This window comes from Agelaius phoeniceus, chromosome 18 (genome assembly GCF_051311805.1).
Source record: "Agelaius phoeniceus isolate bAgePho1 chromosome 18, bAgePho1.hap1, whole genome shotgun sequence".
In the NCBI taxonomy this organism is placed as follows: domain Eukaryota; kingdom Metazoa; phylum Chordata; class Aves; order Passeriformes; family Icteridae; genus Agelaius; species Agelaius phoeniceus.
Genome location: NC_135282.1, coordinates 2,021,643 through 2,038,979, shown reverse-complemented (window position 1 = coordinate 2,038,979; position 17,337 = coordinate 2,021,643). Strand labels below are relative to the sequence as shown.

The following is a 17,337-nucleotide window of genomic DNA, read 5'->3' as shown; positions in this document are numbered from 1 at the left end:
TCTTTGCCAGGAACAGGGCTGGCATATCATGCACCTGTAGCTTGGGAACATCCTCTCTCTGCCACCTACATCTGTCTTTCCACCTGCTTTCAAGCTCTGCCTCTGGGCAGGTCACATCAGTGAGAGCCAGGGCAGGGACTTGGCCACAGAGCACCCTCAGCACCAGCCTCCCCGTTAGCCACCACGCTGCCCAGGCACCCAAAGTGCCCATCGAGTTTCCTTCCTTGCCAATGCCACAGCAGAGGCAGAAGCACCCACCTCTGATACAGCCACTGCAAACAGTGCTCCCCACATGTCCCTACCACCTCCCGAGGCAGGCTGGATACACAGCACGGGGAGGATGGCTCAGAAATACATTTGTGTGTCATGTAACTGACTGGCAGGGCCTTCAGCCCCTGCTCCAGTGGTCTGGAACGCCTCAGGGCTGGCTGCCACCCACGGCCACGCAGCCTGGCTTCTCACGGCCGCGCGCGGCACCCTCCGCTCCTGGGAGAAACCACAAAGCAAAACAAGCCCCTGCCAAAACAACAACGGGAGGAAGAGGAATGTCTGCCGGCAACACAGCTTTGATTGCTTGTGTCCCAGGGCTGGGTTTGATGCTGTTGGCTGTGGAAGCAAGTCAAAAAAAAAAAAAAAAAAATCAAAGGGCCAGGCTCAGATTTCATAAGAATGATAGAGAGCATGGGGATCACTTGGTGCGGCTCAAACTGTGACAGCTCTGAGCTGGGCTGCTCCTCTACCAGCAAACAGCCACCTCTGCAACACAGTCAGCACATGGCAGGGATGGAGAACACTGAGGCTGTGCCCACCCAGTGTCCCAGGAGACGTGGACAGGCCCTGTGCACACTCACCAGCACAGCTCTTGGGCACCACAGGCCACAAAACACAGCCAATGCCAGCAGGAAAGCGCTGGCAGCTGCAGCCAGGCTGCCCTGCAATGCCACGGGAAAGCCCTGTGCCATCTCCCAGGCTGCTGGTCCTGGAGCAAGCAGGGTCCTGGGGGCATGCAGCATGTCAGGGACAAGGAGAGGGGCTGGCAATGGGACTGGAGTCATGCTGGACCCTGCATCACTTGCCAGACCACAGGACAAGCATGCCCAAGTGCACTCACCCGAGGGTGGGCTCATCTCGGGCAGCCTGGGAGCCTGCTGGGCACAGGAACCATCCAGGCAGGGCCCTGTGTGGCTCAGCCCAGCATCACTGGCACTGCTGCCCTCCCACCGCTCACTCTGTGATACCACAGAAGCACTGGATTGATTTTTACAGGACCCTGCTCACCAGATCCTTCCTCGCACCACTGAGGGCTTTTCCATAAGAGGAAATGTTTCTTTTCTGGGTCGCTGCTGAGTTTTTAAAAAAGTGATTTGATTGCTTGTGAAGGGAAAAATGACCCGAAGGGAAGAGAGCATAGTGTTTGGAAGCAGTGGAGATGAGCCCCCGCTCTGTCCCAGGCAGGGAACACGTGTTTTCTCTTCCCTGTGGTTTGCTTTGCCCTGCTCCCCCCTGCTCACAGCCCCCCAGCCACACGCCGACCCCTCTCCAAGCCCTGCCAACAGAGGAAGGTGCCAGGTCAGCAGTTTGTGGGATGCAGAGCAGCATCCACACACACCACAAACAACCAGGGGCAAAGCAAGCCCTCTATCCTTGTAGAAGCAGATTTCTGGGATTTTCATCTGTGCCTGCTTCAGGAAGCAATTTAGCAATGACATGACCTATTTCCCATGCATTCCTAGTCAAACCTGGATCACAACAACAGATAAAACAACTCATCCCAAAATCCAACCGCTCCTGTGTCCTGCAGTGAAGATGCTGCAGGTCCCTCGTTGGGACCAGCAAAGCCCAGCCTGGATCCCAGAGCCTGCCCCAGAAGTACTCACGTGGGCAGGGGTGTGGAGGAGCACTCGCTGTGAGGATACATCCACCTGCTGCTGGAGAAACACCAGCCCAAACCTGGGGGCCAGCTGGAATGGGGGTCACCTCACCCAAGTGACTCTTTTGTTACTGCTACCTGCAGATGTGATCAAGAAGCATGGAAGAGCCCAGCTGTGAGGGCCAAAGGGTCCATCAGCAGCCTGTGCCAGTGGCTGTGTGTCCCTGCCTGCTGGTCCCTGTCCCTGCTCTGAGCCCACAACCTTCCCTGCTGTCCCTGCACTGTCACCAGCCCACACGGGGACCTGGGGACCAAGCAGCCACCCTCCTGTGGCAATGCATCCTCTGATTTTTTTCCCAAATATGGCCATGTCATTCTCATTAAATCACCCCCAAAACTGCAGCTGGGATTTCAGGAATGCAAGTTTCCATTGTGTTTGCCCAATTGTGCTGCCTGGAGGGGCGGCAGGGCTGCAGGAAGGCTGCTGCACCCTTGTGATGGGGGAACAGGCACGATGGACCTTACAGGGCACACCTGGGGGAGCAACAGGAGTCCAGACTGAAAGAACAGGTGCCCAGGGGGGGTTATAGAATCAATCTCAACTTGAGCATCACTGTGTGTCACACCTCATCCACCTGCTGGGCAGGCATCCCAACATAACCCTCCCTGGTGACCACAGGTTTAAAGAATGACAGCCTGCACTGAGCACCCAGGGGACAAATACACTGTGAGATGTTTCTTCCTATGAGGCCACACTTGATCAGGACCAGGACCACAGGGTCTGACCAAGTCCAACTTCTCACTGGTCCTGTAGCCTCAGCCTCATTTCCTGGGCCATCAGCAGCCCTGTCACACTGCAGATTTGTCCAGAAAACCAGCCAAATTCAAGCCCTTTTACATCCCAGCAGTGACACTCCACTGGCAGAAGGTGAACCCATGCCCCAAGACTGACATCCCTGGCACCATTCCCAACCAGGCAACCTCCCTCACAGACCGCCCCTGCTCATCCACAGATAATTTCAGTGCTGTTTTAGATACAACGCTCCAGTCAGCACAGCTTTAAGTGCCTGCAGAATAATTTCTTGGTATTTGTGGCACAAAGTTTACTGGCCACATCCAGGGCTGTGTCTGTATGATGTGCTGCATGATTGAACCGGGATTCTGTGACAAGTATACCCCTGAGTCTGGAAGAGAAGTTGTCAAACCCTTTATCACTAATGAGAAGCTGCTCCCTGGACTGATGAAGATCAAATGGTTCCCAGAAACAAGGATCATTCCTCTCATTAGCTGCTGTGGTTACCGGAGTGGGAGCACTTGCACAATTTACAGAGTTAGAACAGTTTGCTGAGCTCTGGATCTGATCCCTGGGGAGGGAGGAGAGGCACTGGCATGGCAAGGCTGGAGCATGGCAGGAGATGTGCTCCTGCACTGGGGACAGGGTGCAGGGAGCCCTGCAGTCGTGGGCAGGCACTATCTGGAATCCCAAACCCTGCCAGCCCCTGCTAGTGTGACAGGGCTGCTGGTGGATAGGGAAACCTGCTTGGCCAGGTTTTTCCTAATGCTCCAGGACCCATGTGATATCAAACCTGGCCAGATCCTGCTGGGACGGTGCTTCTGCCAAAAAAGTAAGCGGGCTGTTTATAAAAAATCTGGGTTGGGGCTGTTTATCCTCGTTGGTGAGGGGAATGGTTTGTGTTTGGGGAGGGCGGGACAGACGGCGGGACGGATAATTCGATTTGGGTTTTGGCAGGGGACAGGGAAGAGGGTGGGCCTGGGAAAGGCCGTCGGGGCTGGCAGGGGACCGCAGTGTCCCAGCCAGGTCACACCGTGGGTCCCCGCCCTGCCGGCACGGCTCTGGCACCGCTCTCAGGGAGGAAGGGGGGTCCGGGCGGCTCCACTCCCCCGGGGCCACGAGTGAGTCCTCGAAAGTGTCGGCACTGAGACACGGCTGGCCAGGGAACGTCTGACAGCACTGCGAGGGCCTGGCGTGACGCTCTGTCCGGCGGCTGCGTCCCTCCACCATGACTTCATCCCCCTCTGAGTCATCCCCAGGGCGGGCAGGCGGCTCCTCCAGCTGCCCATGGTCCTGCTGCCGACAGACTGACCCTACCGACAGACTGACCTATGGTCCCACTGCCGACAGACTGACCCTACCGACAGAATGAACCATGGTCCCACTGCCGACAGACAGACCCTACTGACAGACTGACCCTACTGACAGACTGACCCATGGTCCCACTTCCGACAGACTGACCCTACCGACAGACTGACCTATGGTCCCACTGCCGACAGACTGACCCTACCGACAGACTGACCTATGGTCCCACTGCCGACAGACAGACCCTACCAACAGAATGAACCATGGTCCCACTGCCGACAGACAGACCCTACTGACAGACTGACCCTACTGACAGACTGACCCATGGTCCCACTTCCGACAGACTGACCCTACTGACAGACTGACCCATGGTCCCACTGCCGACAGACTGACCCTACTGACAGACTGACCCATGGTCCCACTGCCGACAGACTGACCCTACCGACAGACTGACCCCACTGACAGACTGACCCATGGTCCTCCTGCCATGACTGACCCTACCGACAGACTGACCCAACATCCCACTGCTGACAGACTGACCCTACCGACAGACTGACCCATCGTTATCCTGCTGAAAGACTGATCCATAGTCCCACTGCCGACAGACTGACCCTACCGACAGACTGACCCTACTGACAGACTGACCCATCAACAGCTTTTCCCAGTGCAATGGTCGCCCACCTGCCCATCACGGCAGTGTGTGGGAGATGATGGCTTTTCTCCCCCAAGGAGTTCACTGGAAGGAAGTGTATCTGGCATGCTGCAGCTGCTACACTACCACAAGGGCAATGTTACTCCAAAATCAATGCAAACTTACTCTGGAATAAAAAAATCTCACACTCCAAATGGAATAATTATGTGGAAGTAGAGTCACTTTCCTTCCAGCCCGGTTTCAGCCCAACACTTGTGTTCCCACAGCCCAGCAGAACAGCTTCCCAAACAATGAAGCACATGGTCAGATTCAGTGTCCCTGTTATAGAATTTAGAGGTTTCACAGAGAGACAATGAAATACCCTGAAGAGCAACTGCCACAGACCTGAGTTGTATGTACATCAACACAAGGGTTTGTCATTACAAGCTCATGCAAATTTATGCTTATCACTGTACACTGACTATTGGATCAGACTATTTTACCACGGCACAAATTCTTTTTTTGTTTTTCAGTGTGAAACGACGAGGAATCTATTTCTCTTCCCGTCAATTCCCCCCCTCACAGGGTTATATTGCCTTTTCATACACAAACACAGGATTATTTTAGAAATATCTTAATCTCAGGAGCCTCAATATCACGCATCATGACCCATTGGATGTGGTACTTCCACTGAGCAGTGCCATGGAAGGCGGAGTGCTGGAGCATCCTGCTCGGAGTGGGCGGCTGCTCCGTTTTCTGACAAACTGGAAGTGGAAGCATGTGAAGTCCCTGCTCTTGGCAGGAGATTTTTAGCAGTAAGTAGCAGCTTTATGAGGAATATCCTTTGCCAGGGGACCATCAGCCAGGGAGCAGTGGGATTCTTATTTTTTAATGGACTTTTAATAAGTAGGCCACAAAGATAGTCTTGACACAGAGAAGCTTTTTTCTCTGTGTAATTATCTCCCCTTCGCTCTCAAGCTCCCTGCAGCCTCCAACAGCAAATAAGACCACCAACCTCTCTGTGAGAAAAGGAGCAAGAAAGCAGCATAGAGCCACTTGAAATGCTCTTTGTAGCAGATCTCATCTGCTCTCCTCTCATCTGATACAAAAAACCAACCTCTCCTCCCCTCCTCTAAATTAATTAAAGCTCAGCTTTTGGTGTTTAACTACTTGAACCTTTACCAGCAGGAAAGTATGTGCTCAGAGCATGGGCAATGCTGGGAACACGATGCCATGCCTCCATGTGCTGCAGGAAGGCTGTCCACAATTCTGTCTCCTCCCTGCACACTGCCCATCCCTGGGTGTCCTCTGTCCTTCATCCTGTCACCATCTCTGGTTGCTGACACTGGGCAGGCAATGCAGAGCTGGCAGTGCCACATCAGCCCAGTGCTGCTGCTCCTCAGTCCCCACTCCTCACCAGGCCACAGGGAAAACAGAATGAGGGACCTGCACAGGGTTCCAAACAATCCAGGACCCCTTGGGAACAAGCAGGGTGCTGGCTGAGCCTTTGGAACAGGTTACTCCCAAATGAGCACTCCTGCAGCACAGGCAGAGTTTGAGCTGCTTCTGAAAAGACTCACAGAGCAAAATGCCTCCAGGAGCATCCCTCCATCCCAGCCAGTATCTGACCTCTCCCATAATGGTCTGTACAGTCACACACTGACCCACTCTGGTGTGTGAAAGCAGATCCCATCAGCACCACAGCCAGGGGAGACCCTGGCTCGTGAAGAGGTGCAAAGGAGATGCCTCACTGTTCCCACCAGCTTTAATAACATATTCATCCCTTTATTACCTGAAAATGCCACCCTAAAACGAGTCTCTCCCCAGCAGAGCCTTCCTCTGCAGCAGCATGCCCTTCCCAAGCCTGCACACAGGCTCTTCCAGCACTCCCCTCGTGCAGTCTTGCAGGAAATGGATGCAAATACTAGAGGTATCACAGCACAAAGTGTGAATTTCAAAACCCCCCAAGATCTCTGTGGGAGAGCTGCTCCAGGCTGAATGCAGCAGCTGCTGTTCTGCACCTCTCTCCTACTGTGAATCATGCAGCCAGTCCTTGGCTCTTAAAGCTTGTCTGAACATCCCACCTTCCACCTGAGCATCCAACAGCAATGGGAAACATTCCCTGTGCCGCTTCCTCCCAGACTCAGGGGGGCTCCTCTTTCAAAATCAACGACGTTCTGGCTGAGGTCTGCTCCAGGGGAGGTGCAAATTGTTCCCTTTGGTGCCATTCCTACTTGCAAAAACAGTCCTACAGGCGATGAAGCAAGTCCCTGCTTCTAGAGGCTGGCACTGAGCAAGGCTCCAAAGGGCAGCACACGTCCCCACTGCTCAGGCTGGATCATGTGGCTTTAAATCATCGTGGGAAATTCTGCAACCAGCGACACTTTGGGTAATTTCAAACCCCAAAACACAAACAGTCCCTGCTGGGTGCAGGAGGGGCAGGTCTGTGGCTGCTGGGGTAGGTAGGCAGATGCAGAGCAAAGCCTCTCACTCTCCACATTTGCTCAATTTAACACTGAAACCAGAATGAGCTGTGCTAAATGTCTCCACCGCTAACAAGAAACAAATGTGGCCTCATGTTCTAGTTGCTGTGATCTAACAAAACAGACCATGGTAAACACTATAAAAATGTACTGGAGGGAACCACCCTGTGTTTGCTGGGAGAGGGACTGGATCATCTAATAGGGCTTTATCCATCTCTAATGTCTCTGAAAAAAAGAAGGGAAAATTGGGCCCTGTCCATGACATTTGTCATGTGCTAGCTATTCTGATGTCTTAATGCTGCAGAAATCAAATTGGAGTGAGGCTACCTATCCACTTCCCAATCAGGATCTAGGCCCAAGTGCTGCTTTTTATGGCCATGCAGCGTGAAGATCTGCTGATGTCAGTGGTGTCACGGGCCAGGCCAGTTTTTCCATCCTTATTCCCACATTATCTGTGGAGACAGTCCCTCTGTGGCTGCCTCACTCTCCTTGTGACATGAATAATCACTCACTTCATGGACCTGGGGATCCACCAGCAGGACCTGCCTCTGGCTGCAAGCATTCATGCGGATGAGGCACCTTCCCAAAAGGTTAGCACTTATCTGTTCCTGGGTATCATGGTATCAGCAGCAACACTGCCAAGGTCATGTCTAGATCTGTATCTTGGCCATGGTAATGGTAAGGGTTGACTCAGTCACCTGTCCCCAGGCACCTCGTGGTGCCCTGGAATCTGCTCTGCCCTTAAACAAAGGCTGAAGGGTCTCCACTAGCTTTAGTGCCACATCTGCCAGCCCCACAGGAGACCCCCAAGGGGATCTCGGACACCCTATGGCACTTCAGGTGGATTCATATGCTTCTGCTCAGATGTCACTCCCATCCAAGTAATTTTCCTCCCACATCTTCACTATAGGAAGAGCCCTGGCAGGCTCTGCAAGGCAGGAGCCCCACCCAGCTCCCAGGAGCCCTGTCACCATTGTCACCTCAGCTGCCATCTCCAGAGGAATGAGACACAGACCCCACCTGGCTCTTGCACAGAGCTCAGGCTGCGTGGGAACCCCATGCTACTGACACAAAGCCAGGTTTTCCATCTCTTTTTTAAAGCATTTCAGATTTGTTTGTTTTTTTTTTTAAAGACACCGTGGCCTTGGCATGGGGATGGACAAACACCAACTACCATTAAACAGCACGTTCTGAAAGAGGACAAACACAACCCACCAAAGCCTGCAAGCATTATCTCCATGTGAGGAGGGGGCAAAGCACCATCTGGGGGGCTCAGACAAAGTGCTGCAGCTCCTTGCTCAGCCTGACAGATGACACTTCCACGCCTCCTCCAGCTCTTACCTGGCTCTTCCCGCGCCGCCGGTAATTCCTCCTCACGAGGTTCTTGTAATTCTCATTCTTCTTGGTCAGGTAGTAATAGAGGACACAGTCAGCCACCGTCTGCAATGACACGGGCACGTCAGGGAACAGAAGGTCCTGGCCTTGTGCGCTGCTGGTGGGGCACAGACTTCCAGGAGCAGCGCTCAGAACCGGTCATCACCAGGTCTCCTGCTGCTCCTGAGCACCTGCAGCCCAACAGCCTCCCCACACCTCCCTCCCTCAGGCTCCCAGAGCACTGGAGAAGGGGACAGTGCTGTCCTAGTAAAAAGGCTCAGCCCTTCCAAGGACAGAGCAGGGCGGTCCCGCAGGCATGCGGGGATGGAGATGGGGTGCTGAGCAGAGATCACCCCGTGCTGGAGGCAAAGCAGGGCTGACCCCAGATGACCGCAGCAACCAGAGGCAGAAGAAGGAGCTGCCTGTCAGCCTCTGTGAGGTTACAGGAGGCACAACCTGCCACAGCACTGTCAGCTGCTGTTATTTCCAGCCGCTAAGCTCGCTGGCTCGAGCGCGCGCCCCTTTGCTGCGGCCAAACCGAGATCCCAGCACTCGGGAGCTGCCATCCCAACTCCAGTGGCTGGCTCCACAAACACCACCACAGACTGGGCACCTCAGGAAAACCAGGAGTCACAGCCAGCACATATCCTGCGCTCCTGAACAGCACAAAGTGTGCCAGGCTGGGAGGAATCCTGTGCTGAACAGGGTGGGCACCTGAACGCCAGCCTTGGGTACACCTTCACATTCAGGATTAGTGGCTTCACGAAGATAAATTATCCCACAGATCCATCATGCCACGAGTCCTCAGGAGCTTGGGGCAGCTGTGTGTGCCCGGGGGCTGTGCTCACCCCATCCCTCTGCAAGGAGTGGAACCATTTGCAAAAACAGATTGCAACTTTTAAAGTGTTAATTGGATCTCTTTCTAATTTAGCCCTGATTATACACACACACACGCGAACACAAAAACTTACAGTCATCTGTTCCAAGGGCTAAGATCACTATTTTTTTATAATGCAATTTAAAAATCTATTAATTCATTACATTGAGCCATACTTTGCATCTCTCTCCAACAGGATAATGGATGTGTTCTGTATCATAATTACAGCCTGATTTACAAACGAGTACAAATAAAATTAGAAGACATTTTACAGCTTGGAACACAGACTGGATTGTGAGCATCATCCAAGTCCCACCACTTTCGGCTTTATCGAGTGAGAAAGGATGAGGAGCTTGGGATCTTACAGCAGCAGCAGCAGCATGAGGGGGCTGCTGGCCTTCCTTGCTCCTTTGGACAGGAAGGTCAAGGTCTTAAAAATTATCTCCCCAGCCTGAGTTACGAAGAATCAGAGAATAATTTAGGCTGGAAGTGACCTCTGCAGGCCACCCCTGAGAGCAGAGTGGTTCCCTCAGAGTGAGTGGACACTGTGTGTATGAAACTCTGCATGAGGTGGCCAGAGGATTCAAATAACTAAAAGGACCAGAGAAGCAGCAGCTTTCAAATGTTTCTTGCTCAGGAGAGCGTTCAAGTGATGGACATAGCTGTGTTTTCAGGCTGGGTCTGTCCAGGATCTGCCCATATGGCCTGTCCCATGGAAGGCACCTGGCCTTGCTCAGAATGGGACAAGAGACTCACTCCTCCCTCAGGTCTTTCTTTTCCTCAAACCTTTCTTCCATCAGCCCAATTAACAACAAAAACAAAAAGTCCAAGCAGCACAACACACGAGGTCTGGGAAAGGTCAGGCAGTTCCTGTGAACAACTCTTCCTAGCACCAAGGGGAGCTGTGTGTTCTTTCAGGACACCCACCAGAACTGCTGCATGAAATGGGACTCGGTGCACCCTCAAAAACCCCTCTCTCCCTGAACAAAGAGACCCCTCCACTCTGTGCCGGGCAGCTGGGTGCCCACCCCCTGTGTGACAGCCTGGCTGGTGCAGAATGCCTCGGGGAGAAGCTGGGAAGCAGCTCCAGGCAGATGACGGGGTGGCTGTGCCGCCCCCGCGCCAGGCTGGCTGCGTTCGCACCTCCCGAGCTCCCGCAGCTGACTCAGCCCTGGCTCTGCAGGGAGCCCGTCTGGACCCTGCCCGGGGCCTGAGCCACCACCACCACCACCACCCACAGGTGCTCAGCATCTGCTGGCAGCTCCAGCACGAGGGATGGCAGGAGAGGCAGCACAGTTCAGGTTAGAGCCAGGCTTACCTTCCTGTCCAGGAAGGATGCGATCAGGCCGAAGTTCTTCGGGTGCTGCATGAACCTGCAGAGCGAGAGGGAGAGGGTTACTGTGGGTGCTTGCTCTGACCCCCTCACAGCTGGGCTGCCATGCCCTGCGTGCCCAGAGCAGCAAGGCCAGCTCCCAGAGGGACTCTGGGCTTTGAGAAAATATTTGTCTGCTGCTCAGCTTCCCAGAAAGACAGGAACTTTAAATTTAGCCCAGTGGGGCTGGGCTGCTTGGGAGCTTCGATGTGCAAATGTTCATCATGGGGTGGGAGAGGGAAGGGGGGCTGGAAGTGCTGGAGAGCTGCTCATCAACCTGCTTGACCCCATGGCCACCCAAGCCTGTACCAAGCGCAGGCACAGAGGGCAGGCACACCTGGCCAAGACCTCAGGATCTGGCAAGAAAAGGGTGAGGAATTGCCAACACACTCCACATCATGGCCATGGGTGGCCCCAGCTCTGAGCAGGACCCCAAGCCCTGCTGGGCTGTTGGGAGCAGCTGCAAAGGACAGGAAGGGAAACACAAACCCCGGGAGGAAGCACAGAGCTGCCACATTGCTGAGTTGCTCAAGAGATCCCCAGTGGCACAGCAGCTCTGACAAACACCACCTCATGCCCAGCAAGTGGAGGAGCTGTCAGCAAGCTCCCCCCTGGCTCTGGCAGCCCGGGAGAGTACACTGCCTGCTCAGGGGAAGCTGTCCCCACTAGCAGAGATGCCTCCTGCAACAAATCCCTGTGCCTGGCTGGTGTGGAAGCACCGAGGGCCAGCAAGCCCTTGGCAGGAGGTGCTGCTGGCAGCACCGTTAACCAATGCACTGCCAAAGCATGGACAGCCCGGTGAGTGGTGACTTTGTGCCAGGAGAGGTGGCCACCAGCACGGGCTCTGCCCCAGGGAGCTGAGCAGGCAGGGAGAAGCACGTTCAGCACATGCACCTCTGCCAGCTCCCAGGAAATGACAGCCCTGGGGAAATGGATCAAGGCAAAAGGTGGGAGAGCTGTGGTGTGGGTGGAACATGGGCAGGACATGGTGAGGAGCTCATGTCTCCAGCCCTGCCAGTGCCTCCCCTGGGGCAACTGGCACAGCGCTCCCCTGCTTTTGCTGCTCTGTCCCAGTGGAGTCAAGGCACTGAGCTGAACTCAGGGAGGGCCTGGCCAACTCCAGCCATGGCAGCAGGACATGGGTGCTGTCACCCACATTGATGCACAACTCCCATATGGTTTGTGTGGCACCGCAAGATCCCTGTCACCATAACTGGTCACCAGAACAAAAAAGAAACCAGAAATGCTAGGGGGGACAAAAAAAAAAAAAAAAAAGGAAGAAAGCAAACCAGACAGGCTGCTCAGACAACCTGGGGTGAGGGCACAGAGCCAGAGCTGGCTCCTCACTCTGCACACAGCACAAACCCAGGGCTGACCACAGGATGGGGTTTTCAATGATGCTAACACACTGCTGGGGCAGTGCAGATAACAATCCACTCCTTTTCATGGGCCAGGCCATAATGAGAGATGGATGCTGCATTCTCACACTGCCCAGCACAACACAGCCTCAATGCCTGAGCAGCACTCTGCTCCTTCACCAGCAAACCACAGCTTCCCTGGGAGTAGGCCAGCAATGGGCTCTCAGCAGAGACCTGAAATCCTGCCCAGAAGCAAATCAAATCAGGTTCTTCCTCATGGTTATGTTCTGACAGCTAAAATAGTTCAGACCTGGAGCTTGTCAGCCTTGCAGTGCCTGCCTGTTTACTCCAAGAGCCCTGCCAACTGGGCTGAACAAAAGGTTGAACCAAGTTTTCCTGGTCTCAGGAGGAGGCCAGCTCAAGGTCACGATCACGGATGACACAACTCCAGTTCACCTTAAAAACCCAGGCCAGAAGCTGCAGCACAGCAGGCAGCTGGGCTTACCAGCACACCAGGCTGGGGGAGAGCTGGGGCAGGGCTCCCTACACCCTCCTGACAGCTCCTGAGTACCAATCTCTCCAAATGAGCTTTGTGAGAGCCCTGAAACCCTGCTGTATTTCTGCCTCAAGCTCTGCATCACCCCCAGTGATGACACAGAATGCACCGTGCACTGCAGGATGCACACACTGGGTGTGGATTCCTCCAGCCCCATTAGACAGGCACAGCCCTGCCATTAGAGACCAAGTAATTAGCCTTTGCGTCATTTGTGGCAAGCCTGGCTGTTTGGAGTGGCACATTTTAAGGCTAATTAGCAATGAGGATTCTCCTCTATCAAAGGCTTGGAGCCGGTTTGCTTGTTTTGTTCTTTTTCGGTCCATCTTGGCAATTAATTATTTCAGCTGCAAACAGGAGTCCTGACGAGCAGGGAGGAGGAGGGATCTTGGACACAGAGAGGCTTCCAGCATGGCTGGAAATCCCTGGAGCCATCCCCTGGTTGTCCAGAGGCCGGATTAAGTGGTAGTGCTGCTCAGGACAATGTGGTCCTGGTGCACCCATGCACCTCCATGTCCCTCAGGCCCACAGCAGGGAGCTCCAGCAGAGCTCATCCCACTGGAAACTGAACTCCAGCTCTGTTTTCACAGCACACTGGGGGCACCAAGGAGACTCCAGTCCTCCATGCAGACACACCTGGGTCCCCACTGGGCTATGGGATACAGGGGAATCTGGATGTGAGACCAAGCTGAGCCCCCATATCTTGGCTGACAGCACAGTGGCACCCAGAGAAGGAATCAGTGACTCCCCAAGTGATCTCACTTGATAGAGCCAAGCTGTTCTCAGGCACTGCTTGCAAACAGGAGAAAGCACCACAGCCAGAGTCTGCACGTGTGTGATGTGGGAACGCATCCATGGAAACAGCAGCCGGTGGCAAATCCTGCAGACAGCAGGATGGAGCACTGAGGGAGAGCACCAGCTGGAAGCTGCAGCCTGAGGGGGTCTACATAAGGGGCTTGGATGCTGACAGCCCCAAAAATCCCCTGGACACACAGTGCCCAAAGGACAGCATGAAAATCCAGAAAGGCAATGTGTATGGAGTGTTGGGTTTCCCTGGTGTTATCTTTAAACTGTCTGATACAATAGGGAGTGCAAAAGGTGAAAAACTTCCTGTTCTCATCCTGCCACAAGCAGCAGCTTTCCCCCCCAACCATAGAGCAAGGCCTGAAGTTTCTGTGCATCACCAGGTTCAAGGTAACACAGCAATTTGGGATGTGTCTGTGGGGACCAGCCAAGCCCTTGGGATATTCCTGCAGGGATCCTACCCACACTCCCCGGGGCTGCACAGACAGAGCTGTGGGGGCTGCACTCACTTTTCCCGGAAGGTTTCCTTCTCCTGCTCGCTCCACATGTTCATCACCTGCCTGTCCTTGTAGACCTTCATGGGGTCATCCATGAGGCCGTTCATGTTGATGAATTTGATGCGCTGCTGGTCGGCATCGTAGAGCATGGGCGGGATGACGGCGAGCTGGCGCATCTGCTTCTCCAGGTTCTTTGGGGAAAGCACACACAACAGTTGGTCAGCACCACAGCCCCGCGGGGACTGCAGGGGACAGATGTTCCAGAGGAAAAGGACAGGAGGAGGAACAGGAGAATTCAAAAGCAAGCACTAGACAGCTTTATTGCCGGAGTAATTGTAAATTAAACGCTGAAAGAGGCTATCGCTGTCAGCCAGGAAACAATTAATCTTTCATTTTGGAATAAAAGGCTTCAAGATCCTGTGTGGAAATGTCTGACTTAAGTGAATCCTGACCATGATGAGAAACAAGTCAAAGCAGCAGTGGCACAGGGAATGCTGATCCCCTCCCAGCCTCCTAAAGTCCCCTTCCAACTGTGAGGGAAGGGGGCCAGCTTTGCAAAGCTTCCTGAAAAGGTGGGCAGAGGCAGACATCATGTTTCCCTTGCACAGGAATTGTTCCAGGAGGTTTCATGTGTCACTGAAATGAGGCTGTCATTCCTTACTGCAACACCCCGGGACATAATCTGATGCCTCTACTCCATCCTATGGAGCACAAAGTTCATCCAAAGCCCCAGCTGCACACCAGGACAGGACAGACTGGGCACACTGGTTTCCTTAAGTATTTGCAACAGAGAGGCCAATGTGATGTCTCATTTGTGCTGTGTTCTGCTCAAATGCCAGGACTGTCCCTTTGGCTGAGCTGCTGGTGATCCCCTGGCACAGGCCACCCCCTTTCAATTGCACCATCAGTCTAAGTCCTCCCTGTCACCTGGGATGTCACTGCTCAAACTCCAACCCTTGACCCAGGAAGGCCAGGTCTCAAGTGCTGCTGTTTCAATTGACAGCCAGATGCTGGTTCCTGGGAGAACAGTCATGGCCAACCCTTCCAAGAAGCTGCTGACTCCAGCCTGCCCAGTGCTGCTCTGCTTCCCTGCGGTGCTGATCAGACCCAACCTCCTCCTCCTCCTCAAGCACATCTCTCTGCACAGATATGGACATTTCAACACGTGATCACCTTCCCCATCCTCACTAGGACACCTCCTGCTTAGAAACTGGCTGCTCCAGATGCCTCCTCATGGTGGGAGGTGAGGGACAGCTCTCAGCTGGAGCATCAACCTGGCTAACTGCAGACTCCCCCTGGTGACAGGAGAAGCCCCTGTGCAGAGCAGAGAGGATGCTGGTGGGAGCTGAGGGCACAGTGCCCCTCAGGGTGCTGAGTGCTGCCACTACACCCCACCAGCCAGACCCCCCTCCTCTCCAGCAATGTGCTGGGGCAGAGCTGGCCCTGCTGCCAGAGATGATCCCCAGCTCTCACCTCCCTGCTCCTTCTGACCCTGTGGAAGAGCTGGAAGCTCCTTAAGGCCTCCTCTGAGACATGCAAAGCAGATTTGGGGCTCAGCAGGAGTCTGTTGGGGTGGAGTTTAGCAGCACACTGTGCAGGGGGATGGAGGGGATCAGCTAACTCTCCTCTTGGCCAGCACCTCTGCAGGGCTGTGAAATTCCACTCTGCTTCCAAGATCCATGTCCTCCACGCTGTCACCTTAACTGGCTCAGAGCAAAGTGCCTGGGATCCCAGAGAGGGATCAGCCGTGGTGCACAGGCAGCAAACATCCCAGCTATTGCTGGGCAAGGGCTGCTCTCCCCTCCCAAACATGATCCATTCACTGCAGCTCGCCTCCGTGCCAAGAGAGTGGAACCCTTGTGAAACCAGATCCAAACGAAGCCGAGGTCACAGGGATGTTTCAAGATGAATGGAGCACTCCCAGAAGATGTGGGCCAACTGGCTCACGTACAAACCATTCATTCCATAGGATTCCCCTGTGTCAAGTCACACAGCCCATTCAAAACAAAACGAAACAGAAAAACCCCTCCACCCAGCAGCCTGGGTGCTGGCTTCCTGCCCCTTCCCCTTCCCATCTTCACTTCCAGGATAAACCACAGCCAGGAGGTGTTTGTGGGGTGCTACCTAGGATGAGCAGCACGCTGGGGTTTCAGGCCCCTAAGAGACATCCAAATGCTGATAAACCAAACCTACTGGCCACGTTTTGCTCCATGTTTTGCTCTGGCAGAACCACTGAACAGCTCCATTACATCTCTCACATAGCTGGGAAAATGCTGATGTGTATTAAATAAACCTCTGACTTTGGATCTCATCCAGAAAATGTCTGGGATCATGGCAACCTCAGTGGGACCTAAAGTTAGTGGGATCTTGCACAGGACTCCACCTGTGGAGACCTGGCAGTCCTGTCTTGGCTTCCTCAGAGAAGACAGAGTGAGGGGTGAAGAGGAGGAGGAAGGGGAAGCTGCTCTCACCTCTTGCTCCGAGAGGCCGTCGATGATTTCGGACACCTCGTGCTCGCTGCGCGCGGCTGACATGGAGAGCCCGCCACTGCCCCTCTGTCCTACCCTGCTGGGAAAGGGCAGTGGCACACTCAGGCACTGATGCTCCACTTCACAAGCAGCAAACCACGTTCAAGAACATTTGACCTCCACAACAGCCATATCCCATAACGTTCCACCCAGGCCACCCCCTCCCACACTGTGGAAAAGGCACCTGCGTTTGGGGCTCACAGGTCAAGAGCACCAAAACCACTTTCCTTACCTGTGTCAACTTCCTGGACTGCTAGAACACAAGGACATTTCACGCCCAACCACGCTCTCCCCCACATTTTCTCCTACTCACCCCACCACAGCAATGGCACAAAGGTGTTGGTGTCAGCACTGAGCCATTAGCACTGTGCCACCACATCTGGTTTGCAAAATGCTGTGGGAAGTTTCAAATCAAACCCATCCACTGACATTTTCCCCTTACAGTAACAGCCACACAACCCAAGGAATTACAACTTTTCTTATTAAGCAGGTAAAAAATTAAAGCTTTTCTCGGTACCATTTTTCCCTTTCTCTTTCAGACAAAATAAAGCCATCAGTTAGGAAGTTTGGACCCACCCAGTTGTTAGTGGGGCACAAGGATGGGATGTTGGCAGAAGGGTTTAGGTTTTCTGCGTATCAGGTGACCCCAGGCAAGGTGCCAGGGCTGAAATGGGAAGGACAAGGAGTTTTCAGCAAAAAGGGTGGAGATCATGAAATCGAGTCTTCTCCTGGCAGAAAACAACATGACCTCAATTGCACTTCCAATGAAGAAAATGGACAAGGGGTGGGAGAGACGGGGGACATCCCTTCCAGTGAGACATTTTGCTCCCTTCATATTGTCTGTGGTCATTTCAACAACCTCTGCAGATGTTTCTGCTCCCATCAAAGCATG

The 17,337-nt window shown here is 53.9% G+C and overlaps 1 protein-coding gene across 10 annotated transcripts in view; it reads right to left on the bottom strand.

Annotated features, from left to right (window-relative positions):
- Window positions 1–17,337, bottom strand: part of NCOR2 (nuclear receptor corepressor 2) — a 228,250-nt gene that overhangs the window by 62,930 nt on the left and 147,983 nt on the right. For 7 of the 10 annotated variants that reach the window (XM_077188048.1, XM_077188054.1, XM_077188044.1 and 4 more), the window contains 4 exons: window positions 16,389–16,485; window positions 13,930–14,108; window positions 10,652–10,706; window positions 8,424–8,522 (listed from right to left, as the gene is read on the bottom strand). In XM_077188048.1, the coding sequence (XP_077044163.1) occupies window positions 8,424–8,522; window positions 10,652–10,706; window positions 13,930–14,108; window positions 16,389–16,485 (430 nt within the window). The remainder of the gene's footprint in view (window positions 1–8,423; window positions 8,523–10,651; window positions 10,707–13,929; window positions 14,109–16,388; window positions 16,486–17,337) is intronic. The other 3 variants (XM_077188053.1, XM_077188047.1, XM_077188050.1) reach the window with 1 other exon arrangement.